This window comes from Hypanus sabinus, chromosome 29 (assembly GCF_030144855.1).
Source record: "Hypanus sabinus isolate sHypSab1 chromosome 29, sHypSab1.hap1, whole genome shotgun sequence".
NCBI classification, from domain to species: Eukaryota; Metazoa; Chordata; class Chondrichthyes; order Myliobatiformes; family Dasyatidae; genus Hypanus; species Hypanus sabinus.
In genome coordinates this window covers 4,040,548-4,057,379 of record NC_082734.1, presented here as the reverse complement: position 1 = coordinate 4,057,379, position 16,832 = coordinate 4,040,548, and the positions used below count along the sequence as shown (strand labels likewise).

General features: G+C 45.9%; 1 protein-coding gene across 2 annotated transcripts in view; it reads right to left on the bottom strand.

Moving 5' to 3' along the window:
• Positions 1-16,832, bottom strand: part of csf2rb (colony stimulating factor 2 receptor subunit beta) — a 78,836-nt gene that overhangs the window by 41,893 nt on the left and 20,111 nt on the right. For both annotated transcript variants that reach the window (XM_059953437.1, XM_059953438.1), the window contains exon 2: positions 5,175-5,326. In XM_059953437.1, coding sequence (XP_059809420.1) covers positions 5,175-5,253 — 79 coding nt within the window. In that variant the 5' untranslated portion in view covers positions 5,254-5,326. The remainder of the gene's footprint in view (positions 1-5,174; positions 5,327-16,832) is intronic.

Genomic DNA, 16,832 nt, shown 5'->3' with positions numbered 1-16,832 from the left:
CCTCAAAGGCCATAAGACAGGAGCAGGATTAAGCCATTTGGACCATCGAACCTGCTCTACATCATGGCTGTTACTTTCCCGCTCAAACCCATTCTCCTGCCTTTTCTCCATAACCTTTGACACCCTTACTAATCAAGAACCTATCAACCATTTTGAATATAACCAATGAGTCATCCTCCACAGCCTTCTGTGACAGTGAATCACCACCCTCTGGCTAAAGAAATTCCTCCTCATCTCTGACGTAAAGTGACACCCCCTATTCTGAGGCTGAGTCCTCTGGTCCTAGACACCTCCAGTATAGGAAACATCCTCTCCACGTTCACTCTATGTGTGTCCTCTGGTCCTTGACTCCCCGCTGTAGGAAACATCCTCTCCACATCCACTCTGTGTCCTCTGGTCCTAGACTCCCCCACTATAGGAAACATCCTCTCCACATCCACTCTATCTGTGTCCTCTGGTCCTAGAATCTCCCACTGTAGGAAACATCCTCTCCACATCCACTCTATCTGTGTCCTCTGGTCCGAGACTCCCCCACTATAGGAAACATCCTCTCCACATCCACTCTATCTGTGTCCTCTGGTCCCAGACTCCTCCACTATAGGAAACATCCTCTCCACATCCACTCTATCTGTGTCCTCTGGTCCGAGACTCCCCCACTATAGGAAACATCCTCTCCACATCCACTCCATCTGTGTCCTTTGGTCCTAGACTCCCCCACTATAGGAAACATCCTCTCCACATCCACTCTATCTGTGTCCTCTGGTCCTAGACTCCCCCTGTATAGGAAACATCCTGTCCACATCCACTCTGTGTCCTCTGGTCCTAGACTCCCCCACTATAGGAAACATCCTCTCCACATCCACTCTATCTGTGTCCTCTGGTCCCAGACTCCCCCACTATAGGAAACATCCTCTCCACATCCACTCTGTCTGTGTCCTCTGGTCCTAGACTCCCCCACTATAGGAAACATCCTCTCCACATCCACTCTATCTGTGTCCTCTGGTCCTAGACTGTCCCCACTATAGGAAACATCCTGTCCACATCCACTCTGTGTCCTCTGGTCCTAGACTCCCCCACTATAGGAAACATCCTCTCCACATCCACTCTATCTGTGTCCTCTAGTCCCAGACTCCCCCACTATAAGAAACATCCTCTCCACATCCACTCTATCTGTGTCCTCTAGTCCCAGACTCCCCCACTATAAGAAACATCCTCTCCACATCCACTCTATCTGTGTCCTCTGGTCCTAGTCTCCCCCACTATAGGAAACATCCTCTCCACATCCACTCTATCTGTGTCCTCTGGTCCTAGACTCCCCCACTATAGGAAACATCCTCTCCACATCCACTCTATCTGTGTCCTCTGGTCCTAGACTCCCCCACTATAGGAAACATCCTCTCCACATCCACTCTATCTGTGTCCTCTGGTCCTAGACTCCCCCACTATAAGAAACATCCTCTCCACATCCACTCTATCTGTGTCCTCTGGTCCTAGACTCCCCCACTATAGGAAACATCCTCTCCACATCCACTCTATCTGTGTCCTCTGGTCCTAGACTCCCCCACTATAGGAAACATCCTCTCCACATCCACTCTATCTGTGTCCTCTGGTCCTAGACTCCCCCACTATAAGAAACATCCTCTCCACATCCACTCTGTCTGTGTCCTCTGGTCCTAGACTCCCCCACTATAAGAAACATCCTCTCCACATCCACTCTATCTGTGTCCTCTGGTCCTAGACTCCCCCACTATAGGAAATATCCTCTCCACATCCACTCTGTCAAGGCCTTTCACCATTCAATAGGTTTCAATGAGACCGCTCTTCGTTCTTGTAAACTCCAGCGAGTACAGGCCCAGAGCCAGCAAATGCCCCTCATACATTAACCCTTTAATTCCTGGGATCATCCTTGTGACTGTCCTCTGGATCCTCTGCAATGGCAGCTCATCCTTTCTTAGACAAGGAGCCGAAACTGCTCACAGAACTCTAGGACAAAGGATTCCGGAATCTCAGGACAACCGATGCTGCCCTACCTGCTACGTTCCTCCAGCGTTTTGTGTGTGTTCCTTTCAATATTCGAAAGATTTCAATGAGAGTTCCTTCCTCCCCACCACCGTTTCTAAATGTTTGCTTGCCTTCTTGTCTTATTTAGATGATTTAAAGGAAAGTAATTTAATTCGGAAGCTCACTTTCAGCTGTGCTGTTGGACAGTCTCACTTTGCCTCTGTTCCAGTGAGGACTGTGTAAACCACTAATGGGAGATACTGTAGATTATGATTTCAAAAGTAAACTTAACCTACAACAAAATTTAATTACTAAAAGGAACAATAGACTGAAAAAGTCTTTCCATTCTTAGTGTCACTTGGTCAATATACTGTATTCAATAATGGCAGTCGAGCAGGATTCCCCGGAGGCCAAAGTTTTTAATTCCCATTCCCATTCCCCTTCCGACCCGTCGATCCATGGCCTCCTCTGCAAGCAACACTTTGTATTCTGTCTGGGTAGCCTCCGGCCTGATGCCAGTTCAGAGCACGGCCAAGGGAGGGAGGTCTGCACTGGCCGCACGATCGGATACCTGAACAAAAGCAGTGACAGAGTTCTGAGGTGCAGATATTGTCATCATGTTGTCATGTCGCCCTTACTTCCTGAGGAATCTGTGGAAATTTGGCATGTTACCTGAAACTTTGACAGACTTCTGTAGACGTATATTGACTGGCAGCATCACAGTCTGGTATGGGAACTCCAGTGCCTTTAATTGCTGGTGTGTGGCCAAGTGGTTAAGGCTTTTGGCTAGCGATCTGAAGTCAGTTCGAGCCTCAGCCGAGGCAGTGTGTGTGTCCTTGAGCAAGACACTTAACCACACACTGCTCCTGCACGTTTATAGCCCAGTGGCGGCCGGTGCAGTACAGACAACACAAGAAAATCCAACAAAAGGCATCCCGGTACATCACGAGTAAAGCACTTGCAACCATTGAGCACACCTACATGAAACACTGTTGTAGGAAAGCAGCGTCTATCATTAGGGACCACATCAAACAGGCCACGCTCTATTCTCACTGCTGCCATCACATAGAACAGGCATGGGCAAACTACGGCCTGGGGGCCATATGCGGCCCGTTAAGCTTTTTAATCCGGCCCGCAGAACTTGATGAAATTATATTAATAAACCTTGATAACGTTTTTTCCCCGCAATTCTGGCGTTTTCCCAATAGATGACGCACTCTATATACATTGACCTTTGTTGAGGTGCAGCGTATTACTCCACATTTGCGCTTTACTCTTTGTTCGGCTCGACCTATTTGTGTGAACAGGCGTTCAGCGTCATGAACATCAACAAAGCCAGCCACAGATCCAAGTTAACTGACCAACACCTCAGATCCATCCTGAGAATCGCCACAACAAAACTAAATCCAGACTTTGATGCGCTGGCTAAAAAGGGAGACCATCAACACTGTTCCCACTGAAATTAAAAATAAGTTTCTTCGTTGTGTTATGTAAAAAATGCATTTTGAAAATATTTTTTTCAATAAGCCTTACATGTTACATGTCATTTCTGTTAAGTGATGGACATGAGTAGTCCGCAGGTGCACGTACGTTCTCAAAATAAAAAATGCGCTCCAGATCAAATAACGCGCTCCGCATACTGGCGCGCTGTCCCTGTTCTGTCTTTGTGCTGGTCGTTGTTGAGTTTTGGCACAGGGGACAATTGAATAAGAAGGAGCAGGACAAGTAGACCTGCATCTCCTACCGTTTTTGAAATAAAGACAGGCAGGAGGAGAGTGATGATGATAATATCTTGAAGGATAACAGAATTTTCAGTGCTTTAAAATAATAACTGTTACTATTAAAAAAAGCTGTATTTTATTCATTTAATTTTCAGAGTTTTAAAAGTCATTTCAATAAATAGCTAAATACCATGGGACTTCAAAGACAGATATTTTGTTGTTCATTTTCAATTGAAATTAAAGCACATGTTTTCTACATATCCCATGATATTTTATTTTCTCTTATGAGGTGCATTACCAAAACACTCCGTCCATCTGCTCCTGGTCCGGCCCCCCTGTCAAATTTTAGAACCCTTTGTGACCCACAAGTCAAAAAGTTTGCCCACCCCTGACATAGAATGTACAAAAGCCTCAGGGCTCACACCACCAGGTTCAAGAACAGATACAGCCCCTCAATCATCAAACTACACTCACTTGCCCCATCACTTCCCACAACCAGTGATCTCACTTTAAGGACTCTTTATCTCACTATCTCATGTTTCTGCTATTTATTTACATTTGCACTTGCGCAGTTTGTTGTCTTCTGCACTCTGGTCGATCTGTTGAAGTTACTGTCCTGTCGATTTGCTGAGTATGCCCACAGGAAAATTAATCTCAGGGTTGGATATGGTGATCTGTATGTACTTTGATAATAAAATTTACTTTGAACTTTGAATTTTAAGTCTGCAGTAGCCAAGCAAGATCCCACACGCACATTGGAATGCTGTTTGAGGGATGTTGATTCAGGAATAACAACTCCAGTCATCTTCAAGCTCACCTGGGAATGCAGACACCTTACACCCATGTAAACAATTAACCTACTAGCCCGTACATCTTGGGATGTGGGAAGAAACCAGATGTGCCGGAGGAAGCGCAGGGACTCACAGGCTGGACGTGCAAACTCCTTAAAGAACTGAACTGCCATCACTGGTGTTACAGCATATTCTGGAATTGGGGTTTATAGCAAATACTATCTTCAGCAACCAATCTTTAGAGCTGGATCTGGATTGTAGATTAAGTTTAAAGTGCAGCCCTGAACAATAGTTTCTTGGAGCTGTGGACATAAGTTAACTTAAAACTAGGCAATGCTGATTAATATTAATTTTGGGTGTCTGGAGTGTAGGTCTGAAGAAGGAGATGTGAAAACCATATGTAATTCAAAGGAAGCACTGTCGATACACTGTAACTATAGAATCGTCCTTGGAACTTTAGCATATAAAATGTCATGTAATAGTGGGTCAAAGAGGCCTCTTCCTCCGATACGGTCTCATTTTGTTGAATAAAACACTCCTGCATCCACTAGCGTCAATGTCTCCGGTGACATTTTCATACTGGCACTGTAACAAGTCTGCGCTCTGCAAGTTACCACTACCTGGATTCTTGGAGATCCACGAAAGGAGTGGAGTTACTTACCCTCGGTCGCCCTCCGGCCAAGGATGAAGACCAGTGAGAAGAGTGTCCACTCAAAGACGGGTCGTCCTCGACTGAACATCTTGACAATCTTTGTCTCTAATGTTTCTCCTGAGGGAACTGCAGCTTCTGTTTATCTCACACCTCCTGTGTCACTGGTGGCAAAGAGCAGAAAGCTCCATTAGCTCAAGAACAAACAGTGATTCTATACAACAGTGACTGAAAAGACAGCAAACGCTGGAAATCTGAAATAAACACTGGAAACACTCATCAGGTTGGGAGCATCTGTGGAGGGAGAAGCTGTTAATGCTTCATGGAGACACAGATGGATGTAAGAATCCACAGCAACACACAACATGCTGGAGGAATTCAGCAGGTCAGGCAGCATCTGTGGAGGGAAATGGGCTGTCGATATCCTAATGAAGGTTTTCAGCCTGAAATGTGGACAAAGAGCTTCCAGTCTAAAATGTTAAACATGTCGCTGTCTCCACAGATGCTGCCTGACCCACTGAGTGCTTTCCACATTTTCAATCTGTGTACGAGCGTGCGTGAGAGAGAGAGACCAGCAGTGGAGGAGGAGTAGAAGTGAGAAAGACTGAAGGAGAGATGTGTGTGTGAGAGAGAGAGAGAGGGAATGTGAGAGTGAGTGAGAGAGAGAGGGAATGTGAGAGTGAGTGAGAGAGAGAGGGAATGTGAGAGTGAGTGAGAGACAGAGAGAGAATGTGAGAGTGAGTGAGAGAGAGAGAGGGAATGTGAGAGTGAGTGAGAGAGAGAGAGGGAATGTGAGAGTGAGAGAGAGAGAGGGAATGTGAGAGTGTGTGAGAGAGAGAGGGAATGTGAGAGTGAGTGAGAGAGAGAGGGAATGTGAGAGTGAGTGAGAGAGAGAGGGAATGTGAGAGTGAGTGAGAGAGAGAGAGGGAATGTGGGAGTGTGTGTGAGAGAGAGGGAATGTGAGAGGGGGGAATGTGAAAGTGTGTGAGAGAGGGGAGGAATGTGAGAGTATGTGGGGGGAATGTGAAAGTGTGTGAGAGAGGGGAGGAATGTGAGAGTGTGAGAGAGAGGGGGGAATGTGAGAGTGTCTGAGAGAGAGAGATGGAATGTGAGAGTGAGTGTGTGATAAAGAGAGGGAATGTGAGAGAGGGGAGTAATGTGAGAGTGTGTGAGGGGGGAATGTGAAAGTGTGTGAGAGAGGGGAGGAATGTGAGAGTGTGAGAGAGAGGGGGGAATGTGAGAGTGTCTGAGAGAGAGAGATGGAATGTGAGAGTGAGTGTGTGATAAAGAGAGGGAATGTGAGAGAGGGGAGTAATGTGAGAGTGTGTGAGGGGGGAATGTGAAAGTGTGTGAGAGAGGGGAGGAATGTGAGAGTGTGTGGGGGGGAATGTGAAAGTGTGAGGGGGGAATGTGAGAGTGTGAGAGAGAGGGGGGAATATGAGTGTGTGATAAAGAGATAGAATGTGAGTGAGTGTGATAAAGAGAGAATGTGAGAGTGAGTGTGTGATAAAGAGAGGGAATGTGAGGGGGGGAATGTGAGAGTGCGTGTGTGACAGAGAGAGGGAATGTGAGAGTGTGCGAGAGTGAGAGAGGGAAAGAGAGGTGTGTGTTTACGTGTGTGCGCGTGTGTATGTGCATATGTTTACATGTATGTGTGTGTTCATGTGTGTGTATGTGTACGTGTGTTTACGTGTGTGTGCATATGTTCACATGTGTGTGTGCATGTGTTTGTGTGTGTGTTTGTGCATGTGTTTACTTGTGTGTGTGTGTGTGTATGAGAAGGAGTGAGAGAGTGTGTATACACATACACGACTGTGTTTAGGAGTATGTAAGGGTGCACACATTGTATGAGAGTGCTGTGGAAAGCATTGACCCCTGGCCCCATGTCCAACTAGAGTATATTTCAGAAAGTTTTGTCATTCTTTGCATAGTCATTTATTTACATATTGTATGTTCCTATCCTTGTGGACAAGAGGGGAATTATCCGGATATGAATGCGGATAAAACTGGGGCTTGCGATTACAGCAATCAACAGAATAAAGACAGTGAAAACTGTCAAACAGAGCTGTGTTTCTACTGTCAGGAGAGCAACAGGCATTGTTCAAATTGGCGGTGTTATATTTATAGTTCTGAGAGCAGATTGAGCAGGAGATAAGTTTCTGTGGGCAGAGACGATATCCAGGCAAAGGCAGACAACTGGACAGAGAGAGTGAAGAGTCACAATGGTTCTATTTCTTCAGTATCTTAAAATCTCTCTGAGGCTGTAAGTTTCCTGATGGTGGGTGAAGTAACAAGAAAGATAAGATGTGGCTTCACAGCTGTAAAACTGCCTCCTTGTTCCTTCACAACTAACACTGTTTAATGTCATTTCCAGCACACACGTGTAAAGGAGATCGAAATTATTGTTACTCCAGGCCCAATGCAGCACAAAAAAATGATAAACAGCACAATAATAAAAAAAACACAACATATGCATAAGATAGATTAAACTGAACTGTGCAAAGGTCTCACTCACACAGAGCTAGGGTGCCTAAGTTACTTGAACAGTACTGTATCTATAGACTGATCATATATCTTTACAGTGTATATAGTATACATTCCTTTCAGATTTTATGTACGTACAAATGACAAAATGTTAAATTGAACTCAACTGAACTGAAAACAACTGAACACTCCCAGACTATTTCAAGGATTCTGTGGCTCGATGTTGTAAATTCTGTGTGTTTTTTCACTCGTTTTTTTTTGCCATTTGCACGATTTGTTCACTTTTTTTCACATTGGATGTACGATGCTTTCTTTGAGCAGGTCCCACAGTTTCATTGTTTCATGGCTGACTGTGGGAAGACGCCTCAGGGTTTTATACTGCGTACATATTTTGATAATAAATGTACTTTAAATCCTTGATTCAAAGATTCTGTGGCCTTCTCCTCTGGGCCAGAAATCCTTTCTCTCATCACTGGTCTCTGGAGAATGGCCGGGTACCACTGCGGTCCAGTCCCAGGTCATTTCTGCCCGCAGAAGCTGTGACAGTTCCTGGGGCTTGGGATTCCCTGTGAATGCGGAGCGGTGTACATCGGCCAGATGGGGGAACACGGTGGAAACCTGCATCAAGGAGCACAGGAGATTTATCTGTTTGTGTAACCCCGAGAAATCGCAATGGCCACAGGATTGACCTCAACAGCACAGGACTACTGCGTCACACCACTGGCCTTTGGGACCGCCTGATAAAGGAAGCCATTCAAATAAAACCAGAGGAAAAAGAATTTTAACAAGACAACAGTCTCACTCCAAGTAAGAATTGGAATTCCATTGTAAGCAAATGGGACAACGGAAATCTGATTGGGTAAGGAATAACAAGACAGAAGGAGTATAGGGGTATTACAGGGATATAAATACCACCGGACTAGACATGCCAGGCATCATCCTCGAAGAAAATGTCAGAGTTTGTCATCAAAATGTCGATTACAATCAATACCTGAACTGCCGGAAACCCAAGAGCTTATTTATCATATACACTGGGAAATCACTAGATCTTTTATACTTCAAATAAATTTCAGCTATTTTACTCTTAAGCCTAAACTGTCATTCAATACCTTTACTTGATAAAGATCTAGACCTGAAATTCACAATCATATGGCTTCATCAGGCACCCTTGTTCCGTCTGTCACTAAAGGTGGGATTCATTCCACTGCCCGTTCCAATTCCAACAGGTTGATCCATGGCCTCCTTTGTGACCATAATGAGACATCTCTTGGGTTGGAGAAGCAACTCCTCATATTCTGTCCAGGTAGCTTCTAACCTGATGGCATAAATATCACTTTATCTATCTTCTGGTAATTTATCCCCCTTCCCCTTACTCCCTTTTTCCCAATCTGGCTCCCCTCTCTTTTCCTTACCTACCTTCTGGGGTGACTTCCTTCTCTTTCTCCCATGATTCACTGCCCTCTCCTCTACCAGATTCCTTTTCCTCCGATCCTTTATCTCTTCCACCAATCACCTCCCAGCTTCATACTTCACCCCCCCTCACATTGCTTGAGTGGGGGGGGGACGACATTGTTGTGTCCTTGAGCAAGGCACTTAACCACACATCGCTCTGCGACGACACCAGTGCCAAGCTGTATTGGCCTAGTGCCCTTCCCTCGGACAACATCGGTGGAGTGGAGAGGGGAGACTTGAAGCCTGGGCAACTGCCGGTCTCCCATACAACCTCAGTCAACAGAATTGATGGACAGCCGAAGTGTGTTACTCATAATCAACCTTGTCAATTGGAGTGTGCGGGAGAGGGTTTAGAGAAGGACCAGAGAAGTTTCACAAAAACAATCCTGGGAGTGAAAGGATTAAAGTATGCTGGGCCTGTACTCACTGGAGTTTAGAAAAATGAAGGGAGATCTCATTGAAACCTATTGAATATTGAAAGATCTGGATAGAGTGGATGTGGAGAAGATGTTTCCTCTCCTGGGGAAGTCCAGGACCAGAGAGCACAGTCTCAGAATAAGGAGATATTCTTTTAGAACAGAGATGAGGGGGAATTTCTTAGGCCAGAGGGTGGTGAATCTGTGGAATTTATTGCCACAGGCAGCTGTGGAGGCCATTGGGTATATTTAAAGCAGAAGTTGATAGGTTCTAGATTAGTCAGGGTACTAAAGGTTATGGGGAGAAGCCAGGAGAATGGGGTTGAGAGGGATCATAAATTTGCCATGATTGAACAGTGGAACAGACTTGATGGGCTGAACGGCATAATTATGCTCCTATATCTTATGGGCTATAAAGATTTTTGCTGTGCCTACTTATGATACCTGTTTCGCCCCATCATGCTAGGGCAAAATGTAAACAGACTGAGGTAAAGATACTAAGATCGACTGCCAGTGGATTGAAGACACAACATCAAACTGTCATCTCCCAATGGATCTGTACGATCAGAAACCCTGCAAGGAGAAAGCAAGAGAAAGAGTTGAGCCAGGATAGAATAGTAAAGCAGACTTGATGAGAATTCTGTTCTTGTGGTTTGTAGAGGAATGTGGTGTTCACTACAAAGGCAGGGCAAGTGAAGCCTCTTTTAACTCCAGCCTACAAATAGGCTCCAGTTGGACTTCTTGAGGATGCGGTGTCCTTTCTATGGTTAAAAAGTTAAATGTCATGGAAAATAGGAGTTGGCAGTGTGAATAAACAATCATCAGCATCACAAGATCCTCCCACCACTACCTCATCCGTTAGCCCAGTAAGTTTCATTCTAAAATTAACACAAAATCCAGAAGAGGCTTTCTTTTTACTCAAGAGTTTTCATATTCAGAGAATACAAAGAAGAAAACTTTTCCACTTCTCTGCCACAAGCTTTTTTTAATTACAGAAATCAGAAGTTACTTTAGATCTTATTTTTCCAATTAAGAGTTTTATTTATTATTGCATGATATGTCACAGAAAGGCAGAGAAATGCTAAAGCAGAACTCAGAAGTTGCTTGGTAATCGATGCGCTGGTAGTGCTGGGGGCGGTATGAGTAAAAGGCCGCTACATCCACAGAAGGCATTGTAGTGGCTGTGTTTCACCAGGAGATCGGGCACATCACCAGAGACTCCACAGCGTCTCGCTACATCACCATCACGCACGGAGGGGCCACTGCACACGATCGAGAAAAGCTACAAAGAGGTGTCAACTCAGCCATCTCCATCACGGGTATTAGCCTCCCCAGCATTGAGAACATCTTCAGGAGGTGGGGGCTCAAGCAGGCGCACCCTCGCCGTCTGGCATGTGCCCCTTTCTCATTACTGCCATCAGGGAGCAGGTAAAGGAGACTCAAGTGTTATGCCCGTGACCCCCTCCTTTTTGAGAATCGCAAGATCACTATTAAGTCAGTTCAGGAGACCCAGGACATGAGAGAAAGACATGCAGAATCCACAAAGAGTTTGAAATGTGTCCTGGCCTCTGAAAGGCGGAACCATTGATAATGCCGATGCATCGAAGCCCCCAGGCAAGGAACCGAGGGGGGGGCCTGGTGGAGGGATTGCATCACCCCAACCTGATTGACATCCGAGACCCTGTGAGTCAGGATACAAGAGGGTCTGTGGGAATAGCCCCTTCAGACGCACCAGAAGAAATGCTAGAACTCCCGTAACAGCGTAATAGCGAAAGCTGGTGGAAAAGCCCACGTGCGTCCTTTTCCATTTGCCTCGGAATTGGTGGGGCCTTTATCACGGAAGCACGGCTTTAGCTAACCACAAAGGGGAAATGAGAGGGGATCTGATTGAAACATAAAGATTAAAGGGATTGGACACATTAGAGGCTGGAAACATGTTCCCGATGTTGGGGGAGTCCAGAACCAGAGGCCACAGTTTAAGAATAAGGGGTAGGCCATTTAGAACGGAGTTCAGGAAAAACTTTTTCACCCAGAGAGTTGTGGATCTGTGGAATGCTCTGCCCCAGAAGGCAGTGGAGGCCAACTCTCTGGATGTGTTCAAGAAAGAGTTAGATAGAGCTCTTAAAGATAGTGGAGTCAAGGGATATGGGGAGAGGGCAGGAACGGGGTACTGACTGTGTATGATCAGCCATGATCACAGTGAATGGTGGTGCTGGCTCGAAGGGCCAAATGGCCTACTCCTGCACCTACTGTCTACTGTAACTTCAATAGTTGCTTTTAATGTCAGAGAATTGTATACAATATACATCCCGAAATTCTTTTTCTTTGCAAACATCCACGAGAACAGAGGAGTGCCCCAAAGAATGAATGACAGTTAAATGTTAGAACCCCAAAGCCCTCCCAGTTCCCCCTCCCACATACAAGCAGCAGCAACCCTCCCCCAACCCCCCACCAATTAAAAAAAAGCATTGGCGCCCCCCACCGAGCACTCAAGCATACAGCAAAGCATCAATAAAGACGTAGACTTGCAGTGCCCCAAAGATGACTCGTTCACCCAGTATTCGACATGCCGCAGTCTCTCTTTCTCTCTCCCTCCCTCTCTCTCCCTCCCTCTCTCTCCCTAACAAGGAAAGACAAGCTGCCGCTGTTTCATTTATAATCCTCAATGCAACAAAATTTAACGACATTCGGCAGTGAGAATAAGTCTGGTTCTGGTTCTGGGGAGTGCAGACATGATGAAATAATTCCGTCTTCTTCCCAAATCCTGCTGCTCCACCCTCTATTACCCCCCGCCCCCAATCTGGAACACGGCCCAGCCTTACCCTTCAACCACCAATGGCACTGCCCTTATGTGTAGAAATTTTCCTGGTCTCTACCCTAATCTCTTCTCTGTCTTGTTTCCATGGTTACTTACTCTTCAACCACCAGTGGTTGGAAGCAACTTGCTTTCATTAAACCTGCTCCAGCCCAAAGCAGGTGATAATATTCAGATGAAGGGCGTTGGCTTGAAATGTTAACCCATCCATAGAAGCTGCCTGACCTGCTGAGCTCCTCCAGCACATTGTGTGTGCTGCTCCAGATTCCCAGCACCTGCAGTACCTCATGTCTGTAATGCTCCAGTTCAAATCTGTCCTCACCAAATCTTTCCTTGGATACACCCTTACTGGATATCACCTTCGGTCCCTGATGCTCTCCACTCACAGGCCAAAGATCCTTATTAATAACGACTGACACGCACAGTGGAGAGGCGAGCAAAGGGTGTCTGAGGCAAGCGGAGATGAGCGAAGGCAGAGGCGCAGTGAGGGCCTGGTTATGAGAAGCCAAAACAAGCAATGGTGGACGCCAGGGAAGGTCCTGTTGTCGCAAGCTGAGATGAGCAGTGCCAGAGGAAGAGGGAAGGACTGATTGTGGAAAGCAGAATTGGGGCACTCCTGAAAAATGAGGAAGGTCCTGAGGTCTGATCAGTGGGCTGAATTGGAAAGTTTGAATGTGGGCCAAATTGTGGTGGTGGGGTCCAGGCCCCAGAATGGTCTGAGAGCGTGGAACGACCCGAGGCTGGGACGATTTAAGTGCTGGGCCAGATTTAAAAGGCCAGGATGTTGGGACCAGAGGCAAGCGAGGGCCAGTCCTGCTCACTGATCCGTGCCATTTACTCAGCTCATGCTGAAGTGCGGTGCTGGCTGCAGTGATGTCCGTGTCTTCTCTCTCCCTCTCCGGTGTTCGGCTTGCTTTGTTTCGTGGCTGCCTGTAAGGAGACTGATCTCCAGGGTGTACAATGTATACATACCTTGATAACAAATGTACTTTGAACTTTGTCGCAGCAGCAGAACCAGAAAGACAGTTGATGGGCCCTTGAGAGAAAGAATAAGTTACAGGGTCACTGCAAACTAGAGTGGAGAAGACGACTAATGGAGTTCCCTGTGGAGAACTAGTACGCACTCACAGGACAGAATCTATGCTCTGTCTTCTCTAAAGAGGAGCAGTGGTAGAGGCAGGTACCAGAGGGATATTTAAGAAACTCTTAGTTAGGGCACATGGATGCTAGAAAAATGGAGGGTTATGGAGCAGAGAAGGGTTAGATTGATCTTAGAGAAGGCTAAAAGGTTGGCACAACAATGTGGGCCGAAGGGCCTGCAGTGTGCTGTAATGTTCTATGTGGCTTCACGTCCACAGTGATTGACCTGGGGACTTTACCTACTGAAGACCACAGCAAGTCAGAGAGCATCTATGGAGGGGAATAAACAGTCAATATTTCAGGCCAGCACTGGAAAGGAGAGAAGAACCCAGAATAACAACAATTTGGCATAATATCTTGGTCCAAAACCAATCTGGAAAATTTACAACAAACTGAAATGACAAATTTCAGAAAACATTATGTGCACTTAACCACACTTAACAGTACCTAGGACAGAAAGGGGAAGAAGAACAACAGTCATTAAAAATTTACACAACAGTCAGATAAAACTTCTAAGGATATAGTTTCATCAGAGAAAACAGGAGTCAGCACACCACGCGAGCCATTCAGTTCTGATAAGTACATACCACTAAACTCAAGTGAGAGCACGCCCCAGAGAAATGAAGTAATTATCACTATTGAAGGAAAAGTCCATTAGAAGAACACGACTCTCTGTGGAAGACATCCCCACAATCTGAGCAGACTAGATGTCGACAAGAAGGTGTCAGACGCCTGACTCGGAGATGGAGACCTCTTCCCAGAAACTGAAGGGATCCTTGTGGCAAAAGAAGACTGGGACACACACACACACACACACACACACACACACACACACAGACACACACACACACAGACACACACAGACACACACACACACAGACACACACACACACACACACACACACACACACACACACACAGACACACACACAGACACACACACAGACACACTCAGACACACACACACACTCACAGACACACACACACTCACAGACACACACAGACACAGACACACACACAGACACACACACACACACACAGACACACACACAGACACACACACAGACACACACACAGACACACACACACACACACACACACACAGACACACACACACAGACACACACACAGACACACACACAGACACACACACACACACACACACACCACACACACACACACACAGACACACACACAGACACACACACACACAGACACACACACACAGACACACACACACACAGACACACACACACACACACACACACACACACACAGACACACACACACACACACACACACACACACACACACAGACACAGACACACACACAGACACACACACAGACACACACACAGACACACTCAGACACACACACACACACACACACACACAGACACACACAGACACACTCAGACACACACACACACACAGACACACACACAGACACACTCAGACACACACACACACACAGACACACACACTCACAGACACACACACACTCACAGACACACACACACTCACAGACACACACAGACACAGACACACAGACACACACACAGACACACACACAGACACACACACAGACACACACACAGACACACACACACACACACACACACACACACACACACACAGACACACAGACACACACACAGACACACACACACACACACACACACACACACTAAATAAAAAGATTCATAATAAAAGACCAACAAATTCAGGATGATAAATGCAGAAAATGCCAAGAGAAACTAGAAACAGTTCAGCACAGTACAGGATCCTGTGGCAGTTTAACTCAATCTGATTACTTACACAGGCACAATCAAGTGGCAAATATCATTCACCAAAATCTTTGTTAAACACAAGCTCATAGAAGACTCTGTACCCTACTATAAATACAAGCTTGATCCAGTTTTATAATCAGAGTCCCACAAATTATATTACGACCAATCCTTTATTACAGACAGGACAATCCATAATAACCATCCGGATATCATAATCCAGGATAAACCAGCAAGAACAACTTTCTTAACAGATATCACCATTCCAAACACACAGAAATCACTGAGTGAAACACACCAGAAGTATGCTGATCAAAAGGAAATTGAAAGACAATGGAACATGAACATTGTCCCGATGGTAATATCTACAACTGGTATCTTCCCAAAGTCACTACACAATAGCATTGAGTAATTGGCTAGATTGATCCCACAGGAAATTACAGTGTCACAGTAGTATTACAAGTTCAAAGGTACATTTAATGTCTGAGAAATGTATACAATATACATCCTGAAATACTTTTTCTTCGCAAGCATCCATGAAAAGAGGAGTGCCCCAAAGACAGTTATATATAACCCCAAAGACCCTCAGCTCCCCTCCCATGCGTAACCAGCAGCAACGATCCCCTTCCACCCCCCCCAGCAAGAAAGCATCGGCACCCTCCACCGAGCACTCAAGCGTGCAGCAGAGCATCAATAATGTGCACAGTGCAGATATACAAATATATAAACATTAAAAGAGAAGTAAGAAAGAATTAAAAAAATAAGTTACTTCAAACAGGAAGGGGCCATCACTTCCCAGCTGTAGCTTGACTCATTACAGAGCCTGATGACTGAGGGTAAGAATGAGCTCATATAGCAGTTGTCTCAGACTATGACTAAAAATGCTCCTCTGTTCAGCCAAGGTGGCATGCAGAGGGTGAGAAACATTGTCCAGAATTGCCAGGGTCCTTTGCGTGTCCGGTTTGACTTCTATAACAGAGCCAGGCTTTCTAACCAGTTTATTGAGCCTGTCAGCATCACCCATATTGATGCCATTGCCCCACTGCATAGAAGATTGTACTGGCAACAACAGACTGGAAGAGCATGTGAAGGAGAGGCCTACATACTCCAAAGTACCTCAGTCTCCTCAAAGTAGAGGTGACTCTGGCCCTTCTTGTACACAGTCTGGGTTGGGTCTGTCATCCAGGTGCACCTCAAGTTCTTGTAGGTCTTCACCAGGGAGCAGTGCAGTCTTCCTAAAGTCCATCACCATCTCCTTTGTCTTGCTGAGTCATCAGAAAATTTCTGCAGATGACCTGACTCAGTGTTGTATCTAAGGGAGCCAATACAGTCCCCTGTGGGGCCCTGTGCTACCTATAGCCATGTCTAACACACAGCTCTGAAGCCTCTCAAACTGTGGTCTGCCACTCAGGTCATCCATTATCCAGGATACAATGGAAGTGCCAACCTTTGAGAAATCAGAAACCATGACGCTCATGGTGCTGCCCTGGGAGCAGTTTCTGTTCAGCTGGCAGATGACGGCATCTTCGACTCCCATGTGTGCCTGGTAGACAAACTGCAGGGGGTCGGAGGTGAG